This window comes from Macrotis lagotis, chromosome 6 (assembly GCF_037893015.1).
Source record: "Macrotis lagotis isolate mMagLag1 chromosome 6, bilby.v1.9.chrom.fasta, whole genome shotgun sequence".
In the NCBI taxonomy this organism is placed as follows: domain Eukaryota; kingdom Metazoa; phylum Chordata; class Mammalia; order Peramelemorphia; family Peramelidae; genus Macrotis; species Macrotis lagotis.
In genome coordinates, this window is record NC_133663.1 from 3,001,409 (window position 1) to 3,027,035 (window position 25,627).

The following is a 25,627-nucleotide window of genomic DNA, read 5'->3' on the forward strand; positions in this document are numbered from 1 at the left end:
GAAAAGCTAGAGAGATAGGAGGAACTAGAAGAGAGAGAGGGGACAGGCGTCAAGAAGAATGATCTACCATTTCAGAGACTGAGTAGAGGTTAAAGAGAATTAGAATTGGGGAAAAAAAACCATTCTCCAAGGCCAGTACTCTATCCACTGTGCCAAGGGTAGATAGACAAGATATAAGATGACAATTAGGGTTGGAAAGATCCAAGAGAGGGTTTTATTAGGTTGGGAGAGTCAGGCATGTTTGTAGGGAAGGAACCAAGAGAGGAAGAGGGGCAGAAGGCATATGAGTGATGGGATAGGGATGAGGGGGGAAGGGGGAGCTCATGGTGAATTAGAGGGATGAGAGCTTTTTAAGAGTCTCTCTGAAGCATGAGATGGTGAACTAATTAGGGAGGGGTAAAAGGATTGGCTCCTGGCAATGAGGGCCCATTGCCATCACGTAACATAAATGTGTAGTGAACTCAGAACATCAGAGTGGGTAGGGAGAGAGAGGGCTGTGAGTGTGTGTGCATGTGCGCACAGAGGAAATGAACTGAAACAGAATTGAGGGGTCAGCAGTATGAAGGTCATCCTGGTGATGACAAAAAAGCAAGGAAGGACTGAGAAGAGGTGGACAGTTGATGATGGTTGATAAGGAGGCACCAGTCTTCAGTTCCTCATTGTCTCCTTTCTAAACCTGTAAGATAAAAACACAAACTTGTCCTTGGTGTGTCAAACCTTCCCAGTCTTCCTCCCTGCCTCTTGTGCCCCATACTGTAGTCCACTTAGTGACTCTTGGCATTGCCCTGCATTCCCAACCATCCTTATTATCTCTGTATAAGCAGTTAATAACAGGATCTCTTTGATCCTCACAACCACTCTGGGAGGCGGCTGCCATGGGTATCCCTATTTGATGCTAAGAAAACTGAGACACTGTGCCTGTGGTCATTCAGCAAGCAAGAACTTAGATGAATGGCATTCCAAGTGGGCTCTCTCTGTTGGCCCTCCTGCCTTTCCCCAGACTGTCCTCCTGCCTCCGCCTGTCTCTTGGGTTTCCTTCCTGGAAGGCTCAGCTTAGTGCCCTGTACCCTAGTTGCTGACCACCCTTTGTGTGCCCCATCCCCCAGACTTCCAGACCCAGCCTGGGCCTGTGTATCTGTCTCTTCCCATTTGGTGTGTTGTGTGGTCCTCCACTAGAGCAGAAGCCTTTCCTTTCTGTCCCTGCTCCCACCAATGCTGAGGATGGCTGATCCAGTGGGGGCAGAGCTCCAGAGGAGGGAGCCAGTTGCAACCCAAGTGTCTTGACAGTCCCTTGGCACTTAGTTTAGAACCAAAGAGAAGAACAAGACGTTAAATTCATCTTTATTATGAACATAACAATCATCAGCGTTTCATAATAGGGAGCAAAGAAGCGGCTTCACAGGAAGCTCAGCTGGGATGTGGCCTCAGAACTGAAGGATTTTATCGCTCGCTCGCGCTCTCTCTCCCCTCCTTTCCCTCACTTCCCCCCCCTTGTTCCTGCCGCTCTTGCCCCTGACCGGGCGGACAGTGTCTGTCTCAGCAGACTTGTCTCTGGGTGACCGAATGCTTTCATTGATCTCATCCTTTGGACTGGTCTAAGTTGCTTCACTTTCTGTGCCTGTTCCCTCCCCTGAACTTGACAACGGCTGTCACTGTGCATTGGTGCCCTTCCCCATCCCCCATCTCCTCATTGGTTTGCATTGCCTCCTTCTCAAAAGGGTGCCTCCGATTTTTTAAAAAAAAGTTTTGTATTTCCTCACTTCACATTGATAGAATGAAGACTTTTGGAGGGCCCAGGCCGGGTCCTTTTTGTCTGTCTCCATTCTGGTGCCTGGAGCGGAATAGAAGCTTAATCATGCGTGTTGCTTTCATGACTCATTAGAGAGGAAACAAGTAAAAATAATGAACAACTTCCATTTTGCAGAGATGCCATTGAATGCAACATGAATTTTATGGGATTAATTATAATGCAGAACAAATTAAAACAAGAAACCCCTGCTGTACTTGAAGATTTGCGTAAAGCCAACATTCGTACGGTCATGGTCACAGGTGAGCTGACAGGCCAGAAGCGGAGCTGCAGCTTTGGCACAAGGCCACGTCCCATGCTTGCTTTCCAAGGAGTGTTTCACTTCAGTTGATCAGTAGCTTCCTCGAAAAAAGGGCTGCTTTATTACTGTGAGGACAGGAAGTCCTGCCCCGGCCCTCACAAGTTGGCAGGTCATGTTGTATGGGCCTGGTGGTGGCCCTTTAGATGTCTGGGGCTGTTGGTAGGCATCCATGGGGTGTTTCCTAATGAATAATCAATAATCAATGTAAATCACCCTAGAGATTCAGGAGGAAAGTAGCACGTCTCAGATTTCCTTGATCTTCCCCACACTGTGAGTGGTCCTCAGAGGAGGAGGAGGAGGAGGAGGAGGATGATCTGTGCATTATGCTCCAGTCTCCTTATTTCAGTCTAAACATCACATGTCCCAGGAAAAATAGAAGGAAAGGCTGAGAATAATGGGAATTAGAGGAAGACAGAGCAAAACTTAAGAATGTGGGCTAAAGCCTTTTGAGATGGAAAAGAGAAGTTTTCCACCTTAATGCTGGGTAGCTTTTTTTTTTATGGAGTGGGGTGGTCATTCTTGACATGGAGGGGTGAGTTAAAGCTTCTGGAGGCCAGGGGCTGCCTTGTTCATGCAATCCGTGTATTATTTAGTTGTTAGAAGTAGGTCAGCCTTTCTGTTTCACTTTGACTCGTGTGTTTTGGAAACCAGGTGACAACATGCTAACTGCTATCTCTGTGGCCAGAGACTGTGGAATGATTCTACCTCAGGATAAAGTGATTATTGCAGATGGACTACCTCCCAAGGATGGACAAGTGGCCAAAATCAATTGGCATTATGCAGACACCCTGACAAGCAAATGCACTAGCTCTCCAGAGATCGACTCTGAGGTGATTGGGTGGAGGAATGCCTGGCCTGCTCTGGCCCTGAACAGCTTTGTAGAGGGGAAACCTCCAGCCCTGGTTAATTGTCAGTGGATCGGGTAGCCTGGGGCACTGATTCTCCTTCAAAGCCTAGTTCTTTTTTGTCCCAGAGTCCTTTTAGAGATCCCCTTCGATCCAGAACTTTAAGGCTGTGTTCTTTCTGTTGGTGATTGGGGGTTGTTTGAATGTGCAGGATATCCCGATTAAGTTGGCCCACGATAGCCTAGAGGATCTCCAGGTGGCTCCCTATCACTTCGCAATGAATGGAAAGTCGTTTTCAGTGATCCTGGAGCATTTTCAGGATCTGGTGCCCAAGGTGAGTGACCTGGGTTGAGGGTGAGACGGGTTTTGGCACACGCTTGTGGAGACAGAGCCAAAGACTTAAGCAATGTGTTTGTTGCAGTTGGTGTTGCATGGCACTGTCTTCGCTCGCATGGCCCCTGATCAGAAGACACAGCTGGTGGAAGCCTTGCAGAATGTGGAGTGAGTAACCCTTCCCCTGCCCAACCCACCCAGGGGCAGTGCCCTTACAGGAATCTCTGGAAAGTAGCATTGGTTTTATTCAGTTGCTCTTATTTAACTAAAAAAAACTTGTTCCTTTTTGTTTTAAGTTTGTGAGAAAATATCTTTATTCTTCTACAAAGGTTTTGGGGGGAAAACCCACTTTATTTGTCTCACCAGAGTTTGGCTGCTTTGTTTGTAACATGTCCAGACTGACTTTTTGTTCAACTCTGCAGTGCTTATTAGGGAGGGCCCGATGAGGAGGAGGTCCTTCAGAAGTGTTGGGGTGGTCCTTGTCCTGTTAGCCTTCCTTGATAGCTCCAACAGGAGCATCTTGCCCCTTGTCAAGGCCCCTCAAAAGAAGCATTGGAGCGAGGCATTGGCCTGGAGCTCAGCTAGCTCCTCAGCCTGCTCTCCATGGCACCAGTTGGGACTCTTTCAATGTGGCAGAGATTCTGGATGACCATTGGGCCCTGGAGGGAAGGGGCTCCCCCAGGATCTGGCCCATTCCTCCCACAGCCCATGACTTCAGAGGGTTTTGTGGAAGGGAGTGCCTTGTCAGTCAGGCTGTGAGCTCAAAATTCTGTGTTTTTGTTGTAGTTACTACGTGGGGATGTGCGGTGACGGTGCCAATGATTGTGGGGTAAGTGTCTAGAGTGTGTGGAGTTGCTTAACTTAGACTTCTGTTTCCTACCAAACCAACTGACCAGTCTTCTCGTGGTGGGCAGGCCTTGAAGAGGGCCCATGGAGGCATCTCCTTGTCTGAGCTTGAGGCTTCAGTGGCGTCTCCCTTCACCTCCAGGACCCCCAGTATTGCTTGTGTGCCAAACCTCATCAGGTAAGCATGGGTCTGCCCCCTCATCCTTCTCTCCCCCTGGCACTGCCCCAAAGCCCTGCAAGAGTCATTGCCTAGGGAAGCCTGGTGTGAGACCAGGCCCATCTGGTCCCTAGTTCTTAAAGGGGAGGGTTCCTGGTTTAGCTGGACCCTAGAATGGTGTCTGGAGCAGGGGAGTGGGGAGCCCTTGAGGAACTCCTTTCCCATGCAGGTCTTGCTTTCTCTTCTGCAGGGAAGGCCGGGCAGCTCTGATAACTTCCTTCTGTGTATTTAAATTCATGGCTTTGTATAGCATCATCCAGTATTGTAGCGTCACTTTGCTGTACTCGGTGAGTGACTGGCCTGGGGCAGGACTATTTGTCCAAATGTTGGTGCTAGTGGGTGAGCATGGGCTTGATGGGGGGAAGCAGGCTTGGAGCACCTACATTTTGGGGATCCTCTTTTTCTTCTTGGTGGTGCTTCTCCAATTAAGGTTTAAAGAGCACATTATGCCCCCCTCAACCCTCTTATCCCTGTCTTTACTAAAACCGAGGCTTATTAAAGAGGGGACTAGTGGGAAATAGGTTTTGTGCTCTGCCTCCTGATCTGCCCACTGCCCCTTCCATCCCCACCCCCCAATCTGGCTAGCACCAGTGTCACTCTCAACAGATGGTCAGTATGTGGTACACTGAGGGAAATGGCTGCATGGGCAAGGCCATGTTGTATAGGAGCTGTGGCATCTGAAAATGGTGCTTCTTTCTTAGTAGAGACCATTATCATTAGTGACAAATGTATAGGGTACAAAAGTTTTCATTTGCAAATCCTCTGTAACAGAAGACACTTCAGTCAGGTCACTAGGGTGATTGTATTTGTAGTGCGTCTGGATGTTTCCAGTTTATACAGTTAAAAATAGGGTCGTGCTTTTTTAGTTCATTTGATTTTGATGTTCAAAACGAAGATTTGTTTAACTTTGTGGGTAAATGTTTACAAATAAGTGGGCCTGCATTGGCTTTACTGGGTACATGGCAATGGTGATGATTACAAATAAACTGCAAATGATTTCCTTAGATCCTGAGTAATTTAGGAGATTTCCAGTTCCTTTTTATTGATCTGGCCGTCATCTTGGTAGTGGTGTTTACAAGTAAGTACTTGTTCTCCGTTTTCCAGACCTCGAATAGCATGCTTTAGGAAAATCATTCTGTAACTAAAACTACTACTAAGTTTAAAATGAGAGTCAGACTTGGTTGTTTGCCCCAGCCTGATGCTGCTGCCAAGAAGGTCCTGTGGGCTTTTGGTTGCTTTCAAGCAACCTAAGAATTCACAGGCCATTTCTCTTGATAGAGAATAAGTTTCTTGAGGGTGAGGGCTGGTCTGTCTGTCTTTCTGTCCCTTCATGTATAACCCGTGTCTGGCATTAGTAAGGACTGGAGAAGTGGGAAAACTGAAAACTTTTTTCAAAAATTCTTCTGAATTCACACATTGATTCTGTGGATCATAGGCCTTAGTGCTTGGGGGGAGCTGAGACCCTGGGTCTGTGTATACCTACACGCAGCCAGAGAGGGCCTACTTCTCTTCATGTGTTCTGCCTTTATTTCCCAATGTGTGTGGGGGGGGGGGGGTAGGGGAGTGGGAAGGATACCCCACCAAAACCTTGGGAGCTCCTTGTGGGCATCTCGAGCAAAAATAATGTTCTAGTCTGTCGGAAAGAGCTGTCAGATCTAGGCATCTTAATGTTTTCCATTTCTTCCCACAGTGAGTTTAAATCCTGCCTGGAAGGAACTTGTCGCCCAAAGACCACCCTCAGGCCTCATTTCTGGGGCTCTGCTCTTCTCTGTTCTGTCTCAGATCATCATTTCCATTGGCTTCCAATGTTTTGGCTTTTTTTGGGTTAGACAGCAGCCTTGGTATGAACTTTGGACTCCACAATCAGAGTAAGCCGATCATGATTTTTGTTTTTGTTTTTGTTTTTGTTTTTGTTTTTTGCAAGGCAATGGGGTTAAGTGTTGACCCATGATTTTAAAATGTACCTTCAAGATGGTAATTGGATAGAAATGGTCAAAAATTTGCTATTTCCTTTCTTTGCTTCTCTCTTTCTCTTCTCTAATATTCTGCCCCCTCCCCAGAAAAAAAGAAAACAAGAAAATTCCCCTACAGAAAGAAAAAGCTTTCCATGTAATACAGGTTTTTGCCTTTGACTGGTGTCTTCCTCTTGCAATGGAATGTTCAGCCTGACAATTTTAATAGCCACACCTCTCCCCCCCATTGAGAGTATTCTCTGTATTTGCTTTAATGGCATTACCCAGATTAGGCTGAAGAGGACTGGCATAAGGCTTTTGTTAACAGTGGAACAATGGAGAAAGAAAGGAATCAGTGTGGGTAGTTCTTGGTTGACAAGTTAGTTTTCCACCGTTAGCTGGAATGGCTGAATAAAATGGTCTTGTGTGTAATCTGTGTCTGTAAATGGGTGAGGGGTGATGCCGGAACCTCTCAGAAAGACTTCTGAGGGGGGTACAGCAAGGGCCCTTGGTGGGTTCCTTCTTCATGGTCCCTTGGCTCTGGTCTCTGTTTGCCCCATGCTGAGCAGCCTTGTGGCAAGTCCAGTTTCATCCCCTGTGCTCATTGCCCTCCCTGGGGACACCAAGCTTTGAAGTTGGTTTTTAGACTTGCATTTGGGAGATTCTGTAGGTCTGCGCAGCCCCCCCCCCCCCCCCCCCCCCCCCCCCCAAAGGACCAGTATTCTCCTGGATGGTTCCTGCAGAGTCTTTGGTTCCTTATGTAGTGATGGTAGTGCTGTTGGCCCTGGTGGTGGACACATTCCTGGAGCTGCCCCAAGGCCTGCATCCAGATGTCTTAGCCCCACCATTCCATTGGCCAGGGCCGAAGCTATGGCATGGTCTTTCCAGAAAAAGCAATTGCCCTATTTTTTTTTTTTTTTTTGCCCTATTTTATCCTATGGTGTGTGTCATTGGGACTTGAAGAAGCTTGTCTTAGGACTTCTGGGCCTCCATTGGGAAGGAGGAGGTACAGGATAGGGCAGATGGTTAGGGCACCCATTTACCTGCCCCAGGGAGAGAGAGAGAGGAGAGAGAGGGCAGAGGGTGCTTTAAAAATGATGGCATCTTGTTTTCTATTTCAGTGCCTGTAACCTGTCCAGGAGCTTCTCTTCCAACTCCTCACACTTTGACAATGAGACTGAACACGATGCACACAATATAAAGAATTATGAAAATACCACCGTATTTTTTATCTCCAGCTTCCAGTACCTCATTGTGGCAATTGCTTTTTCTAAAGGAAAACCATTTAGGCAGCCCTGCTACAAGAATGGTGAGTGTGCTGGCAAGGCCAGACTGTTCCCTGGTCTTCTCAGACAGATCAGTTCTGAGTTTGGTGTGGGAGCACAGAGACACAGACACAGACACGCACCCCCCACACACTCCAGGTACTAGATGAAGCACGATATCTCAGTCCCTCAGAGGAGGAGTAGCTGCCTTAGAAGCCTCAGATCCAGGCCTGGCCCCCTCCCTCCCTCCCTTTGACTCGGCTTCTTTTTTCTTGGCTTGGATTTTCTCTTTCCCACTTAGCTTAGTAGCACAGATCTAGAAGTACAGAGACATGGTCTGGGCCACTAATTATTGAGTTGAATGACTTTAGGAAGTGCAGTCCTTGTTTCTGGTCTTCTGTTTTCCCCTTGGTGAAACAGGGAAGGTGGACTAGATAGGTATTGAAGGTAACTTAAATTGGGGGAGCTCTTTCTGCCCTTTGACTCTGCTGCTTGGCCTCTTCCTTTAGTTGGCAGGAAGCAGTAGCCCAGTTTTCTTGTTAGAGTTGTAGAAAATTGAATGCTTTTTTAAAAGTTCCACGACAAGTAGGGCCTCTTTGAGAAGCCACAGATGATGAAATTGTGAACTATCACTGTTCCTTCTTGGAAGCATGCTGAGCATCACTCTTGTGTATGGCACTCACACCTTCTAGGGGATTGAGGAGTCTTGGACAACTTTGGGAGTGCTAGGGGGTGCCAGAGTATGCAGGGTACTGGGCCTAGAATCAGGAGAGCCAGGTTCAAATCTGGTCTTAGATATTTCCTGGCTTTATGACCCTAAGTGAGTTCCTTCACCTCTGTTATCCTCCGTTTCCTTATCTGTAGAGATAATTATAATGCCCACCTTTCAGGGTTGTGAAGATCAACTGAAATAGTTTCTGTTAAGGCTCCTAGAATGGTGCCCGGCTCACAGTGCCTTATAAATGCTTATTCCCTCTTCCCCTACCACTTCCCAACTTCCCCCTGCCTCAAGTTTGAAGGAAACTAGTGATTCTGAGAGGTAAGGAGGAAGAAAATTGAGGTTTGGAGTATGACCAGTGCTCCTCAGATGTGAAATATAGTAGTAGGTAGGGCAGTTTGGCCCAGTGCTTGTGAATGGGAGGGTGGGGGGCTATCTAACCAGCCTGAGAAGGGAATCTGGAACCAGGACTGGAAGGACTTCACATCGTGGGTCCAAAAAGCATTGGGGAACCTCAGTGATGTCAGTCATTCTTTGGTGTGGTGGGTGATGGCAGCCATGTCTTCTCTCCCTTCCCCTCTTCCTATATTCTTCACTGTGCCAAATTACTCTCTGACTATCATAAGAGAGTTGGGTTAGCATAGGCCTGACCTAGCAGGAACTACATGTCCTGAGATTGGGCCGTCACCTTGAATCTTGTCATGAAAAACTTTCAATTAAGTTTGCACGCTAACCAACTTTTCTTATCAACAAATCCTTAGAGATTTTATGACTCAAGTAAATCGGGCAAAGGAGGTTTATTTGTGCTATTTGGTGAGAGTGGCTGTTGTTTCTAAAGTATGTGGTTTGATCTAATGTTGGCTGTTTTTGTCATTGGGGAAATTATCAGTATCAGAAGAACTCAAATCTGACTTAAGTCTGTTCTGTCAATAAGCTGTTTTGTTCTTTGGGGCTGTTTATGTTGGGGAAATGCCAGTAACTTTATTACAAATTGCAAACGTTCTGGGCCTGTCTTGGTTTGTGAAAACTCACAAAATCTATGCTTGCTGTCCTGAATGAGGTCTTTGCTTTAGCTGCCTGCAGTGCCTGGCCTCTCCCCTCGATAAAACTGCTCATTTTGAGGAGCAGAGGAAATGCTGTGTGTGATTTCACCAGCATTTGGGCAGGTTTGAGGAGTGAAAATGGAAGATACTGAATGTTTGGGACCCTAGCAGAACCAAATTGTTAATCTCAAGATTGTTTTCTTTTTTCAGGTTTTTTTGTTGTTTCTGTGATTGTTTTGTATATCTTCATCTTTTTCATCATGTTGCATCCTGTTGCCTATATTGACCAGGTTCTTGAGGTAAGAATTCAAGTCTCTGTCTCAGAACCCTTTCCTGAATGTTCCTTATTTTGCTCCTGGGTTAGGACAGTCAGCACATGCCAGTAAGTAGGCAGGAGGACCCTGACTGCATGGCAGACCATCTTCCTTGGGACTCAAGCAGCCTTAAAAACCCTGCCCTTAGGTATAGCTAGGTGCCCCAGTGAATAGAGCACCAGCCAAATCTGGCCTCACACACATACTTCATCCTTTTTGGGTGACTTTGGGCAAGTCACTTAACCCTACAGCCTTGCAAAAATTAAAACCAAACCCCAAACCCTGCCCTTCCTCTGTGTCTTAGCAGTCAAAGTATCTTACCCCCTTTTATCCACTGACATATTAGCTGGTGCCCAGCCCAGTGAGGAATTCTGAGCATTCATACACATGGTGAAAAGGGGAATTCTTTATCTTTTAAATTAATATTCTCCTTTCTACTGGACCATTATAGTATAAAAGGAATCGACCAGGACCATTCAGAAAACTCTGAAGGGGAGGGTCTTTAAAAACCTGTCCTGTTTCAGCTTGCCCAGGTGCAGCCTGGACTTGTTTTGAGTAATTTCCCTTTTCATTTGGGCCACAAGTCCTATTCCTGGCTCCTGGGTCAGTCTTGGGGGAGGAGCTAAGTGATGCAGGTGCTCCTGGGTGACCTGGCTCGTGCATTGCTTGGTAGCAGTGGGTTACCTGTGACTCCCTGAAACCAACTTAGGGTCCTGGTGATAACCAAGCCTGGGCAGCAGAAAGCAGGGACTTTTCCCTGTCTCATCCCTTCCTTGACAGTTTTTGAGTTGCTCCTCTTGTGCCTGTGGCCTCAGGGAGGTGCTGCTGGGTGATATGTTGGGGAGGGAAAGGGGCCTCAGGCCAGCTATCTGTCTGCTCCACTAGAGGAAGGGGTTTTACCTCCTAACCTGATGTTTTAATTCATTTAGAAACCCAGTGTGTCTGTTGTAGCTCATGGGCTGTGGCTAGTGATATGCATTTTTGATAGACTGGAGCATGTAGGTAGAGTCACCCACTCCCACAACAGGAACTGTAATGTGAACTCCCTGGAATTGTGTCTTCTAGATTGTTTGTGTTCCGTATCAGTGGCGTATAACAATGCTCATCATCATTCTCATCAATACGCTTGTCTCGATCCTGGCAGAGGTAAGTCCCCCAGGTGCTTTGGGTTTTGGTGCGGATCGATTAACCAGGTCTGTAGAGGAGGGGATGGGAGATAACTAGACAAAGCTCAAAAAAAAAGACCATTTGGCTTTCTTTATCTATTAGTTTTAAATGATCTTTTCATGGGAGTTTTTAAAAGATTTGTGTTGGCTGAGTGGCCATCCTCAGCTCCTCCAGTCCCCCACTCTCCCATAATTCTTAATAAGCAATGAGATGCCCCCAAGGATGGAGCCACGGGGAATGCCAAAGATACGGGCAGTTTCAACACTCTGGATTTTTCTGGAAATCGGTAGTAATACTTTTCTAAAGATGAGGAGAAAATGTTGCCAGTAGCAAGAAAATGGAAATGAGGCTGGTGGTTTTTTGGAAACCTTTTTATTTCGTAAACACAAGGATGTTACAAAGTGACCTTTGGCCACTTTCTCCAGAACCCAATACGGGATCCGTCTCCCTCCCTCCTCTTCCTCATGATTTTGAGGTGCAGACATTAAGTCTCTTTGGGGGAGGGGTTGCCTGAACAAGCCTGCACCAGGTGGCTGCTCCATCCCCACTGAGTTTTGCACCAGATCGTGCGGCTCTGGTTAGCTCTACATTAGCAACGAGAGTGGGATGTCGCAGGGAATGGATTTCACAGTTTTTTATTGAACTACTTTCAGAACTGTGGAGCAGAGGGTCCTGTCCTCCTAGGCTTTGAAAGGAGGGCTGGGGAGAGTTGGCCCTTCTGAGCACTCGGCTGGGATGGGGCAATGTGGCTGGGCTGGTGGCATTCTGCCTCTTCCCTCACTAACTGCTACGAGTGAAGATTTCTCTGCCCTTCTCAGGGTTTCTGGAGGAAGCAAAAGCAGAAACAGATACTAAACCGACTCAGGGGTGTTGGACACCAATAGAAATGGGGGCCACACACTGACTCAGTTTTGAAATGTCCCATTAACTGTGTTTTATTGTATTATTATTTCCCAGCTTTGTTGTAATCTGGCTGCAGCCACATGCTAGAGGTGGGAGCTGCATCTTCACACCCTGTTTGAAATCATGTTTTTTCCTTTCCACCTAGATTCTGTTTATTCCCTTGTGAAACTTAACAAATGTTCAAGGAGAGCATTCTGGTTGCCTTTCTCTTATTTTTTAAAATTTCAGAGTAAAAAAGATATTTATGGTGAGCTATAGTGGGAAGAATACTGGCTGAACTTGGAATCAGGAAAGGCCTGGATCTGCATCCCACCTCAGATACTTAATCTCTGTGACCCTGGCTAATGACTTCCCTTCTCAGCCTCCATGTTCCCATCTATAAAATGGACAGGATCACGCCCCTGTCACCCGACTCCCAGGTGGTTGTGATTATCCTGTACAGCCCATGGTTGTGTGTCGAACCCTTCCTAGTGATCCCTGAGCATGAATGTTCTGCTTGTGCCTTCCCTCGACCTACTCTGCAGGGTCTCCCGGAAAGGACCAGAGACCCTGAGAGGGCAGTTAGGCGCCTTATCCTTATTCTTGTTTTATCATGTTCTGCTGCCTTGTTTGAGATTTGTGTCATGTGCACCTGACTCAAGAATGATCGCTAGCCCTTTCTCATTCTTCCACCCACTGCAATGTGTCTCAGAGCTTCCTCCTGGACACGGTCCTTTGGAAGGTTGTGTTCAATCGAGATAAACAAGGAGAATATCGCCTCACCACCACACAGCCGCCACAGGTTGGAAATCAACAGTTACTCTCAATTCTTCACGTCTCTCCAGGCTCTTGTGTGTCCTGTGCATTCTGGGAGGGTTGGGGATGGGGGTGGGGACAGGCCCGGGGGGCTCGGGGCGGGCTCGCCTTCCTTCCCTCCTCATCTCCCATCTTTCTCTCCATTGTGATTCTCCAGACATCGATATGTGTTAGCATCCATGAGTCTCTTCTCCTTTCCAACCTTAACTGTTTGTGTCAAGTTCTTAGTTCAATTTTGAGATTTGAACATTTTCAGTTTTGTTTTTTTAGTGTTTGTTTTTTGATTTTGTTTTTTTTTTTTTCTTGAGAAATTGAAATTTGTTCTTAGAGTCCTTGATTTTTCTGAGGCCTGGCTTCCTCAGGTTTGTTTTCCATGTGGCTTAGCATCTTCTGTATCCAGTACTCAGTAAACAAAACCGTTCCCTTGGGGAAGGCCAAGAATTCTCATTGTTATTTATCCTAGAACACTCGAGACCCCCATTAAATGTCCCTGTTCCTGGTGTTTGCTGCCTCCTCCTGGGACGCCCTCATTTTCCACATGGCAGTCCAACAAGGGAGCCTGCACTGATCTGCCCATAGGGGGACTTGAGGAGCCCTGCCAGTGTCCCCTTGGGCCGACTGCAGAGCCACTCCTCTCAACCTTCCAGCTCCCCTGATCTTGACCTTTGGGATGGCTTGGGCACTCTTCACAGGTTTCAGGCTGCTGAGCAGGGGGGCTCAGCTGGTTTCACTCTCGGCCCTCCCCCCACTCCCTTCTGAAGTGAACTTTGAACCCCATCCCCCTTTGCTGCAATGATCTGTAAAGAATTCTTAGAGGCCTGTACCTAGATACAGACTGGGTGGGGGCCCCTCTCTGATGTTCTGGCTTGTCTACCATGGAACTTTGTCAGCAAAAGAGTATATTGGTCCAGTCCTTGGCTGAAACTGTGACACACAGCACATGTGCAAACACAGACACACAGACACACACACACACACACACACACGTCCAGGATCAGTATTTGGACCAATAAGACACACTTAGTGATCTTTATTGGTTGTCTTTATTGGTAAAAACCTGTAGCTGTGGCTTTTTTCCCCTTAGAAAGGAGCATCTGAATATCTCATCAGATCGAAAGACCAACCCCCCCCCATCCTGTCTCTCCCCCTCCCCCAATTAGACCTTTTGGACTAATTACTTAGATAACAAAAACACAGAAACAATATGTTTCCTGTTTCCCCTGGTTTTATTGCTGGCTAGAATAACTTGATTTTTAAAATGGTTCTTTAAGAGTTTATTACTAATTATTACTAATAATCTTACATGACTTCTCGAATGTGAGTTAACCTAGCTGTTAATAATTGTAATTATTAATAGCATCATATTTCCTTCCTGAATAAGTAACAGAACCTGTCAGGGCCAGGCCTACCAGAGTCCCAGGGCAGGCATCATTCATGTCATCTATCTGTTTAGGCAGCAAAGTGATTCTGAAGAGTCACAGGAGAGCAGCCTTTACACCATTTAAGCCCTTCTGAATTGAAGCCCAGACTCGGACACTAAATAAACATCAAGTCTATGGATGATGTGAAAACTGAGTGTTAAAGTTTAAATGCATCTTCATCCTAGAACAGCACTTGGACTTTGATTATCCTTCTCCTGTCACTCTGTAAGGCACTAGTCTCTCCAGAGGGAACTGGGCCCCCCTTTGGCAGCTCCGGGACCCTTGCCCGGGTGGACTTTTCTTCTCGAGTCTGCTGCCTTGATTCCAGGAAGTCTGGCTGGATCTTCTGGCATGGCATAGTGAGATCAGCCTAGAGGGAGGACCCCCCCCCCCCATCATTTCTATTTCCCCTAGAATAGTCTAGAGCAGGGCTTCCCTGGCACCACACTCAACTGCCTGCCTTGACTCTAATTGTTTTTTTTTTAATAGAAAGAAAAATCTAACCTAATACAGGATTACCAAGGGGAGGCCAGTTAATGCTTTTTAGCAGCTTGCCATTTAAGGAACCTCAGCTTTCACATAGTTTTCATTTAAATGATAGAAAATGAGATTTTTGCTTAGCCACATCATAGATCATTTCAGGTGGTGCCACTGTATTCTTTATCATGCTTTGTTCCTGTGGATAGTTGAGGGATGTTTGGCAAGTTATTTGACCTCTTGGCCCTTAGTTTCCTCATTTGCTAAATAAGCTTGCCCTTTGGGGGGGAATCTGATGACAAACTGGATACAGCAGAACATTTGCTAACTCCATGAAGGTTTTATGTCTCACTTATTCTGTCTCCTCACCTTGATGTCCTTGGGAGGAGCCAGAACTGTCATGGATTTGTACTTGGCTTGTGTTTGTGAGCAAATTGAATTTGAGTCTTTATGCTAATCAGAGTATGAATTATCCACATTTATGGAGATGGCTGTTATTGAATAAAGACTGGTCCTATTCCCTAACTACAGATGTTAATTTGGGGGGAGGATCCGCTTTAAAATCTACTTTGTATTGACAGAGGCCTTGAAAAAAAGCACAATGCCATTGAAATCCATTCCTCATGTGTGACCCTGGCCCGTAATCTCTGATGCAGCTCATGGGCCTGTTTCTCAAATAATCATGGTGGAAGGTGGGGCAGAGGAGGCTGGTTGGGGCTCCTCCACCTTCCCCTGGGGCCCCCAGCCCCACTTGAGGCAGCCTCGGCCTCCTCCCGATTCCCATGCTCTGCTCTCTTCCCTTGCCATTGTCGCTGCCCGCTCCTTCTCCTGCTCCTTTTCTGAGTCTCTGTGGAGTGCCACTTTTTGGCCATGTATTTGTTTGCTTTGATGTTGTTGGCACACATTTTCTTTATAATATAAGCCTTTTTTATTATTATCATCATCATTTGTTTGGTCCATTCTTTGTGCATGTGGTTTTTTGGGAAGGTGAAGAGACGTATCAAATGATAAATGGTTTACCTTGGCTCTTAATCTTTTTCTAATCAATCATTTTAAAATTGTGCTCGAAAATCAAGGCATGAGCATTGTTATCAATTACAATTGTTTGAGCTCCTTTTGAAGAAGCCATCCCATTTCCAGTGGCTTTCTAGGTCTGGACACACTGGTAAAACTTCTGGGAGGCCCTTCTGTTTAGAGAAGGGGTGCTGGCCACTCTATCAGAAAGCCGTCCTCAACTTGTTCATCTTGGTCCTCTGGTTTCATAGGAATTTAGCAGTTCTTTGCAATGATTTCTCAGCTCTTGTGTAATGAAAAGAGTGGATGGAGAGGATTTCTTTTGTTTTTGGAATGAATTATTTTTTTTCTTGGTGACAAGCTATACTTCTTAATTCTAAGTCATATTGTAAAACCTACTCGCATAATCCCTTCCCCTTGTGATTCCATCTTCCATCCCTCTCCCCAGTGAAAATTTCATGTAGACTCTAGAGGTAGGAAAGCCCCCCCCCCCCCCCCCCCAATTAGGCCTAATATAAAACTTGACAGCGTGGGGTTGGTGTTATTGAAAGTGTGAATTCCCAAATCAAGAACAACCCACCAAAATAAAAGCAAGCTGTCCAGACCCCAACCTGGGTCCTTTCTCATTCCCAGTGTCACCCCTCTGTATCATTCCTGACATCTTCCCCAGAATCAGTAGATTTCAGAAATAAGTTCATTTGTTTCCTCACTTTCTTTCTCACTCTATGCCTTTTCTAGGCTGATAGATGTTGTAATGTTACCACCTGGTCAAACTGTGCCTGTGACTTTGACCATCAGCCACAAAGTTCTCGCCATCTTGGGGAAGAGCCTCCCTCACGTTTGCTGGCCACCTCTCCTGGTGCTTTTTGGGCCTCCTCCAAAAGAAAGGCCTTGTTCTTTTGGGGCCAATTGCTTGAAGTTTCACGTTGATTATTTAGCACCTGCTGTGGGCTAAGCACTGAGGATACAAGGACAAAGAAGAGTCCCTTCTGTCCAGGAGTTCAGTCACAGGAGGGAGGAGTCATTGTGGGGAAGAATGTCCAGTCTGTTCAGAGGGTGTAGATGGGAGCCGTTGAGGAGGAATGAGTCAGAGAAATGGCACCACGAGCCTCCCCAACACTGAGGCAGAGCTCCTCAGGCCTTTGAGGAAGGCCCTGGTCCTGTATCTCCTCTGCCCTTGACTTCATTTCATGGAGTTGTCCAGAAGCTCCAGCCCACAAGGCCTTCTTAATTGAGGGAAGGAGCCTCTTGAGATAGATAGGAGTCATTTATGCCTCTCACATAGAAAGGCCAGAAATGCCCCAAGAGGTCTTGATAAGGAGTCCATTAACTCATGAGTTCCCCCTAACCATCCATTGCTAGCTTCACTGCCTTTTGGGGAAGGGGGCTGAGAGTGGGGACAGGATGTCATCCTCTCTCCCTAAGGAGTTGAGAGGAGGCTCATTTTTCTGAAATGAGTTTTGGTTTGGGGGACATTTCCCCTCTATCTCTTGGAGTCCTTCTCAGAACTTGAATGTGGCTCAGAGGGAACGTTTTAGCTTCTCAGCTTTTCAAAGCCGAAGTTTGAACATTGTTCTTGTGTTTTATTTTTCCTTTCATTTCTTAGGAGTCAGTGGACCGTTGGGGAAAGTGCTGTATCTTGTCGGTGCTTGGCTGTAGAAAGCAGCTTCCCAAGGCCAAGTACATGCATCTGGCCCAGGAGTTGCTGGTTGACCCTGAGTGGCCCCCGAAGCCCAGCACAACCACAGAAGCAAAAACCTTAGCGAAGGAGAATGGCCCCTGTCAAGTCATCACCATCACGTAGCTGTGGCCCTTGGTGGCTCGCCTCGAGCAGTGTTGGGAGGAGTGGGGTGGGGGGGGGGCTTCGGTCAAAGTCGGGGTGGGGGCATTGGCCTGATGATTTGGCCTCTTCATGCTTCTGTTCCATCCTGGATGATGAAGTGAGGAGGGATTGCTGCTGGGGGTCGGGGGGGGGGTCGGTGAAGGCTCCTCAGATCTCTTACTTAATCTGGCCTGTAGCAGCATCCACCAGAGTAGCTGCGTCCGGGCTATGCTTCCCTTGCTTCCCTGACCGCTTGGAGCAAGCGTTTTGTGTCCAGGAGACCTTCGTTCTGCATCTTCCCTTTTTAGGTCCTAATTGTTTTTTTTTTTTTCTATCATAACTTAGCCTTGCAAGGTTTTCCCCCAGTTGGCTGCGCAGCTTCAAGGTCAACTGATCTGACAGTTCTGGTAGCCACACCCTCGGCAGCTGGTGCATCGTGACCATTTGGGGGCAGTGGTGGGCAGGATGAGATGAGAGGGAGGGTGACACCTCCCTACCCACCCCTCGTCCTGGGGAACCCAGGCCTTTAGAGGCACCATGGGAGTCTGGAGGCAGCAGAGCCCAATGGTCTTTCCAACCTCTCCTCAGGGTGTAAAGACCTGAAGGACATGGACACCCAAGAGGGGATGGCCGAGCCGCTGGCGTGGCCCCTGACGAGGCCCCCGTCTCCTTCCTCCTTCGGGAGGCTTTCTGTAGCAAAGAGATGATGGACTAGGAATTCACTTTTAATTGCTTTTTTTAAAAAAAGATTTGTTGTTATGGAATGATTCTTCGAAGCTATCTATGCATCTTAGACCTTTTGGGCTGTGATTTAGCACTGTTTGTTTTCATTTCACATTTGTTTATCCTTCTTGCTTGTTCGAGGGAACCCAGGAGGCACAAGCATTACCTAAAGAGCAGGTCCTGATGGATTTTCCAGATCATTACTTTTCTTTTGTGTGGTTCCCATGCTAAAGTATTGGATTCAATGAGAGTGACTAAGAAGCAGCTTAAAAATTCTAATCGTCTAATCAATCACATTGAACATCTTCACACATGAAAGCGAGAGTAGAGCAGCTATTTTTGAAGCTCCCTTTTTTAATATGCTGGGGCTTAGAAGGTTTTCTATTGTATCTGTCCATATTGTTTTCACAGGAAGACATAGTTTTTAGCTTTGTGGAAGAAGCGTTGAGGAAGTTAGCTTTGACCATAGGATGAGTGGTGGTTTGTAGATTGTAACTGATGGTTTCCAGAATGTGGAAGAATGTTTTTTGTAAATTCAGGTGAGCAGCTTTAGTGGGCCCTCCTAATGCCCTAGATTGAGGATGTCCTTTCTACTGTGTGGGTCGCCATTACATAGACATTTTGATTCTGAATTTCATATTAAATTATTTGAGTGTATACATACTTAAAATTTAAAATCTGTACATGTCTTATTTTGATGTAATAAGATTTTATAAATATTGTGGATTTAAATTTTATTTATGCACATACTTATGGGACTGGTATGTCCAAGAAAGTAATTGTTAAATAATGATATGTAACTTTTTTACTTTTTTAATAAATAACCAGATTTTTAAAGTGTTTCCCTCAGGGTTGTTGAAAGGTCCCTTATCCCCTCTTCCCCTTTGGCACCTCCCTCCCAAATAGGATTAATGATAACTGTTTGTTTTCTATTCTCTAGTACTGTCTGCTGCAAAAACAATGCTGCAAATAATGTTGGGATCACATTGGCCAAGCCATGTACAAAGGAAATGATTCTTCATGATCCCTTGTAAATTCTTTGATTAGAACAATTTTTTGCAAAACATTTTGATTTAGAAAAAATTGTTCCCATTTTCATTCTTTTTAGTTTTGTTTTACCTTATTTATAGGAAGCTCTGAATAGTTAAAGGCATGAAAAATAAGAATTTAATAAGTTTATACACTGTTTCTCAAATTGTTATTAGATGCAGTGTCCAGACAGGATTAGAATTCAAACTTTGGAAAACATTCTAGGATTTTGTGCATGCACTGTTGACATTGTAACCTAGATTTTGTATATTTTGGGGGGAGGGAGGGTGGTTTTGAACACTTTTTAAAATTCTGGATGTTAATTTTGTACAGTTTATGGGCATTTACAAATATTTTTAATGTACTAGAATTTGATAATTATGTGCACATGAAATTAATAGAAATAAAGTTATTTCCTGTTAGATTACAGAATTCCCTGAAAACTTGGCTTAAACAAGAAAGTTAGTTTATATCAGAGAAATGATACTGCATCTTTATATTTTAAAATACGTATTGCTGCTCGAGAATGGTACCCTGTTGTCAAAAAGGCATACATACATACATACATACATACATACATAATTGTAAATTCAAAATTGTAAATAGCCTGATGAGATCTTTGGATTAAAGCTATTCCAAATTAAAAAAAAAACAGCTCAAGTGAATAAAATATATTTTCTTTTTTTTCTGTGATTGTGATTTTTGTTTGTGGTTTGTTTGAATACAGATTTTTAGTGATACTTAACATTTCTATAAATTTCTGGACAGCTGAGCATATTACATTATTTTATTGAAATTTTTAATTAACAGAAATCCCATTTTTTTTCCCCACCTACTTCCACTCCTGATGAGAGGAAGGAAAAAAGTAAAATCTTTGCAAGAAGCATTTGGTTAAGCAAAATCATTCTGTGTGAACTGTGGTCTAAAAGTATTTAGCACCCTAGGCCTTGAACTGTTTGCCTATTTTGTTGCCTTTCAGAATTGTTTGTCTTTACAATATTGTCGATCATGTATAAATTGTTTTTCTGGCTCTGCTCACTTGACTGCATCAGTTCGTTTAAATCTTCCCAGGTTTCTCTGAAACAATTTTCCTTCATCATTTCTTGGAGCACAATAGTATTCCATGATGTTCATATACTATATGTTCAATCATTTCCCAATCGAGACCTCGATTTCTTCAAATTTTTGCCACCAAAAAAAAAAGCTGTTAGGGAGATTTTTGTACATAAGGGTCCTTTTCCCTTTCCTTAATGTCTTTGGGTTCAAGCATAGCTCCTGCTCTCCAAGACAGTGGGACCATTTCCCAGCTCTCTCAACAGTGGGTTGATGGACTCTTTCCCCAGAGGATTTAGGATTTTCCCTTTTTTGGTTAACTGCTACTTTGGTGTTTAACAACTTACTGATAACCATTTTTGAAAGAATTAATTCCTGACCCATAAGGTACTTTAGTTATTAAGTATCTTTCTAGTTTAGGATTGTTAGGACTTGAGGCCACAGAAGTGACATGTGACCAACTTTGCAGGTGATGCAATTGAGAGGTCCAGCTAATGGTGGATTGCAGAGTAGAATCAGAAAAGGCTATGAATCTAAAAAGATAAAATAGAACCTATTTTAAAATGTGGCAACACAACCCTGCCTATCCCCAGTTTCTGCTGAGTTTCATTTCCTGTGGCAAGTCAGCTTTTTGGGATATTTTTCTTTTCCTTGACATAACCGTATACACCATGTTCTTCTGTTTATGACATATAAACCTTCCTGTGCTTTTTAGATTCTTTAAATTTGTCCTCTTTAGGGGTGGCTAGGTGGTACAGTAGACAGTGCACTGGCCCTGGTGTCAGGAGTACCTGAGTTCAAATTCGGCCTCAAACACTTAATAATGGCCTAGCTGTGTGGCCTTGGGCAAGCCACTTAACCCCATTGCCTTGCAAAAAAACCTTAAAAAAAATGTTTCCATAGAGTACCACACACATTCTATAGAGTATCCACACACCAATTCACTCATTCTGTTTTAAGTACATAAGAGATTTTAATTTTAATTAATTTTAATTTTAACCCTAGTTCAGGTGTGATAGCTCCCCTGTCCTTGATTTAAAAAACAGATAAAATAGTTCTCTAAAAATTGTTTTCCTTCTGTTGTCCTTTCATGTTCATCCTTGAATGTCTTTGGATTGACTTGATTTAGTTGATCTTTTACCTAGCACTTCTCTGCTTAGTGACTCAATACTACTTTCTTTTCTTTTTTCTTTTTCTTTTGGGAAGGCAGTGAGGTTAAGTGACTTGCCCAAGGTCACAGCTAAGTATGGATTAAGTGTCTGAGGCCAGATTTGGATTCTGGTCCTCTGACCCCAGAGTTGGTGCTCTATCCACTGCACCATACTCTGGTTTTGGCAGTTGTCTCCATTTGGTTCTTAAGTTAGATGATTGCTTGCTACATGACCTTCTAAGCTCTCTAGTATCAACTGTGAAAATTACATGAGAAATTCCCTGATGACACTGTTGATATTTCTGTCGTCCATTCTCGTTTCTGACTTTCCGGTACTTAATTCAGGACTGCTGCTTCACCTTTGCACTAGCTCATTTTCTTGTATTTCTGACTTTTCCTCCAGTGAGCTGATATGATTATACAGAAGAGAAATGACTCAGGGCTAATTCCTGAAAAACTAGGAAGTTTTCCCTGACTTACAAAGTACTCCCCCCACCCTTTATATTATTTTACTAGTTTTCTCACAGAAAGTTCATGAACTAGAAACATGGGGTTTCTGTCTAATCTCTCATTCCTTGTCAGGGAACCTTGCTTTTGCCTCTTTTTCCCTTGTTTGTTATTCTTCTATTTAAGCCATTCCCACCCTCAGGAGATGATGTGGGAATATTTGAAAGCTGTGGAAAGGAACCCGTCGGTAAGGAGAAACAGAATATTCCAGAAGGGGAGGGGATAGCTCAAGATGCAAACTACTGCAAAAGTTGGGAGGGAATGAAGTAAAAGACCCAGTGGGGTTTGCTTTGACAAGAAGGGAGCCCAAAGAAGGAAGGGGGGAGATGATGTCAAGAGGATTGAGATGAAAAAAAAATGGGAGGAAAAGCTTGTTCTACAGAATGATTTCAATTTGTTAGGTTGTGATTTGAGAGAAGTAAAAGGGTTTAGAATAACTCCTATGGGGACTGAGATGGGGGATCATCAGGGAGGACCCAGTTCAGGTTGTTTGACATGGATTGTAATGAGTGAACCCAATTGACTGGGAAACTTATTCTGGTTTTCTTCAGTGGTTGTGAGTGGGAGCAGAGGAGGCAGATGATGGAAATGCAAGACTGAGGTTTTGTGAAGAAGGGTAACAATTGGCCTGTCCCTGAGCTGATGGGGAGTGGTGTTGGGTTCCTTCCCCCAGAAGTATCCCCTTTCCTTCTGTTAGTCCCTCTCCCCTTCCTCCATATGCAATTTTAATTTCTGCCCATTTATGAAACTTAACTGAGTTAAAAAGAAGAAAAGGGAAATGAGAGGACAAGAGGGCAAATGGCAAAGAATGAGGTTGAGGTTGAGGTTGCAATCAGGACAGGAATGATCTGCGAAAGGCTGAGTGGAGGTACAGATCATTGAGGCTGGGAGAGGGGCCTTGGTGAGGGATTGCTAAGTAGGTAATGGTGAGATCTCGGGTATGCTGGGGGGGCATCTGAGAGTGTCTGGATACTAAGTTCCCTGGCATTCCAGGAAATTGGAGAGTGATTTGGGGGTGGGCACCCAAGGCTCCCACAATTCCCACTGGGTGGAAAGTTCAATCATGGACTTCAGAGGCGGAAAAGTTACTGAGTGGGGTCACCAAGAGGCGCATTGGGACGTGTAGTGGGGAGCCAAGAGTATTTTGCGTCTCCCTAGGATCACTCTTGGAGAGGGCACAGTTGGGCCACCTCTTCTACCACATCTTGGGAGGGGCCTCCAAGGCCCTCTCCTAGGCTTCTCTCTTTTGGTGGGGGGCTAGGGCTTGGGAGGGCTTAGGAAGAGGGTAAGACCATTGGGGAGATGGGGAAAGGCAAAAGAAAGTCTGCTTTCAAGGAGCTCGGTCTTAAGTGGCTAGACACCCTAAAATGTGATGACCCGAAAAGCTGAGCCGATCTCCAAGCACAAGCAAGACTCGAGGGGCTGGGGAGAGGGCAATGAGGGAGCTGGGAGCCCAGGGCTGAGGAGGTAGGCATCCTCGGTAGGGGGCACAGCCAGGGGAAATGCCTGGAAGGGGGAGATGGGGTATTGTGATAGAACAGCCAGGAGGATCCAGTGTGGCTGCCTGGAAGACTTCGAGGGGACGGTGTAAGCAGAAGAGAGGGAAGGACAAGGTCAGGGTCCTGGGGGTGGGTGGGGAAGGGGGCCAGAGGCCTGTATGCAATGGCTGCGAGAGAAATTCTGTGAGCCTTCTGGCCAGAGGAAGGTTCACCTCCAGTCAGCAGGGGCAGGATAGGATCCGCAGCTTTTCAGGGGTTTGGGGCCAGGCTGAGTCTGGGCAGGACTGATGCTGCCTGTGTTGGGTGGGGGTGTTTGTGCAGAAGAGGGGGTGCGTGGGGGTGTGCGTGTGGCACCGAGGAGGGGCCCTTGGGTCCTCCTGGGCCGGCAGCGCTAACACGGGCACAGAGCTAGCCAGGAGCCTTGGCGGCAGTCTTGCGCTTGATCGGCTCAGCTTTTCTGGGAGGATTGGATTGGCAGTGACCTACCCTCTCAGCCTATAAATTAAATTACAGTATGTGGGTGAGTCAGGGAACATAGGCTACTTTTTTTTTTCAAAATTTTTTTTTTAATATTTAAGGCAAAGGGGTTAAGTGACTCGCCCCAGGCCACACAGCTAGGCAATTATTAAGTGTCTGAGGCTGAATTTGAACTCGGGTCCTCCTGACTCCAGGGCCGATGCTCTATCCACTGTGCCACTAACCTCCCCCACAGTCTACTTTTAAATTAAATCAAAAGGTAAACACCACTCTCAAAAATTTACCTTCTCTAACCTTTTTTTCCCTTTCTCTTTTCCTTCTCCCCCATCTCTCCTTTCTAATTCTCCCATCTCCCTCCTCCCTCCCTTGCTTCCCTCTTCCTGCCCCCTTTGCTCCCTCTTCCCTTCCCTCCTCCCTCCCTCCTGTTAATGTTATGATTCTCACAACAATAATCCTGGTTTCTTTAGAGAGTGCTCAGTCTTCACCTAGCGGGCCCCTTGGTGACTTAGTAAGAAGTCAAGACTCCTGGGTCTCTCCCCTGCCTTAGTCACAAACTTAGGAGGCCAGTGATCAGGATGCTGGGAGCTGGTCCTGCCAGGAAGAGACCACAAGAGATGATAGTTTGCGCAAGCGTGAGAGTCTTTGCGGGGTCGTTTTGGGCAGAGATATTGTGCAGCTTCTTTGCGAGGCCATACAAATAAAGGTTAATAATTTCCCCTATTCTGTTTTTGCATCAAAGATTAAATCTTCTCCAGTTGAAGTGTGGTCATTTTCTGAAATAGGTTACAGGGAAAATTTTACAATAAAAAACTTGAAAATGTCAAACCTATATTTTCTGTTATTTTATTTTAACCCTCTATTTTAAAGGTTTTTATAGTTTTACTAACTCCCTTCTTTCCCAAAGCCCTTGACCTACCTAAGTATGGACAGAATTGTCTCTCCTAACTGGGAGCTTGTGATGGTAAGGGGAGGGTCTCTATTCTGAATTATCCCTAACAATCAATCTGCAAGTCCTTGGGAGGACCCAGCCTGCCAGGCAATGCTGAGTATAGGTAGAGGGAGTGAGCCCAGAGGGAGATGAAAGACAAAATGATGAATGGCATCTATCCTCCTATACCCAATGGGTGGGGAATCAGTATGAACTGGAAAACTGCTCCACCATGAAAGAACAAAAACAACTTACTTTCGTATTAAACCTCTTAAGGAAGTTGGGTGGCCAGTGAGTAGGAGCATTGGACTTGCTGTTGGAGGACCTGCATTCAGATCCTGCCTCAGACATAGCTGCTTGCTGGATCAGCCAGGGTGCATCACTTAATATTTGTTGGTCTCAGGTTTCCTCAACTCAATTTCTTACAGCCCTTGGCCCAGCGCCCAGGACCTAGTAGCTGTCAATTCATTGAGTGTCCCCCCTCCTTCCTGATAGCACTGCTCCCACTTTTTCTCACTCCCCTCTTCCCCTTCAGTGTTTGTGATCTGGGAGTCAGAGTATTCCTTGCTCCCTAATGCCCCTTACTCTTGGTGGTCTCTTCCTGTTGATCTCCGGCACACTAGTTCCTTTCTCCAAGAGTTCAACACTGGATTCTCAGCCTTGCTCCCCCAACTCCTGCCCTCGTACAAAGGTGCATCAACAAATACACTGATTCTCCCTCAAACAGCCGGAATCTCCTAGTTCCTCGTGCTACTCCATGCCCAGGACCTGCTCCTCCATTTCTGGATGTCACACCTCTGATCTCGCCATCACCCCCATCCGTTCTGCTTCTGTATTCAAGGACAATAGCATTTCTTCTTTTGAGGGAGCGAGGATTAACCCCCAGGAGTGACAACAAAAGGATCTTGTAGGAGGAGAGCCTTGTGGGAAGCTCAGGAGCCACAGTGGTAGGGAGGAGGGAAGGTGCTTATGGCATGAAATTCCAGGGACAGATGGTCACAGAGGCAGGAGATGGAAAACA

The 25,627-nt window shown here is 45.6% G+C and overlaps 1 protein-coding gene across 5 annotated transcripts in view; it reads left to right on the forward strand.

Annotated features, from left to right (window-relative positions):
* ATP13A3 (ATPase 13A3) overlaps window positions 1-17,271 on the forward strand; it is a 73,720-nt gene extending 56,449 nt beyond the window's left edge. For 4 of the 5 annotated variants that reach the window (XM_074190601.1, XM_074190599.1, XM_074190603.1 and 1 more), the window contains 14 exons: window positions 1,925-2,049; window positions 2,760-2,938; window positions 3,165-3,287; window positions 3,375-3,454; window positions 4,073-4,115; window positions 4,201-4,310; window positions 4,540-4,636; window positions 5,355-5,427; window positions 6,040-6,217; window positions 7,423-7,610; window positions 9,538-9,626; window positions 10,707-10,787; window positions 12,403-12,492; window positions 17,025-17,271. In XM_074190601.1, the coding sequence (XP_074046702.1) occupies window positions 1,925-2,049; window positions 2,760-2,938; window positions 3,165-3,287; window positions 3,375-3,454; window positions 4,073-4,115; window positions 4,201-4,310; window positions 4,540-4,636; window positions 5,355-5,427; window positions 6,040-6,217; window positions 7,423-7,610; window positions 9,538-9,626; window positions 10,707-10,787; window positions 12,403-12,492; window positions 17,025-17,222 (1,654 nt within the window). In that variant the 3' untranslated portion in view covers window positions 17,223-17,271. The remainder of the gene's footprint in view (window positions 1-1,924; window positions 2,050-2,759; window positions 2,939-3,164; window positions 3,288-3,374; window positions 3,455-4,072; window positions 4,116-4,200; window positions 4,311-4,539; window positions 4,637-5,354; window positions 5,428-6,039; window positions 6,218-7,422; window positions 7,611-9,537; window positions 9,627-10,706; window positions 10,788-12,402; window positions 12,493-17,024) is intronic. The other variant, XM_074190602.1, reaches the window with a different exon arrangement.
* Window positions 17,272-25,627: the final 8,356 nt, after the last annotated feature.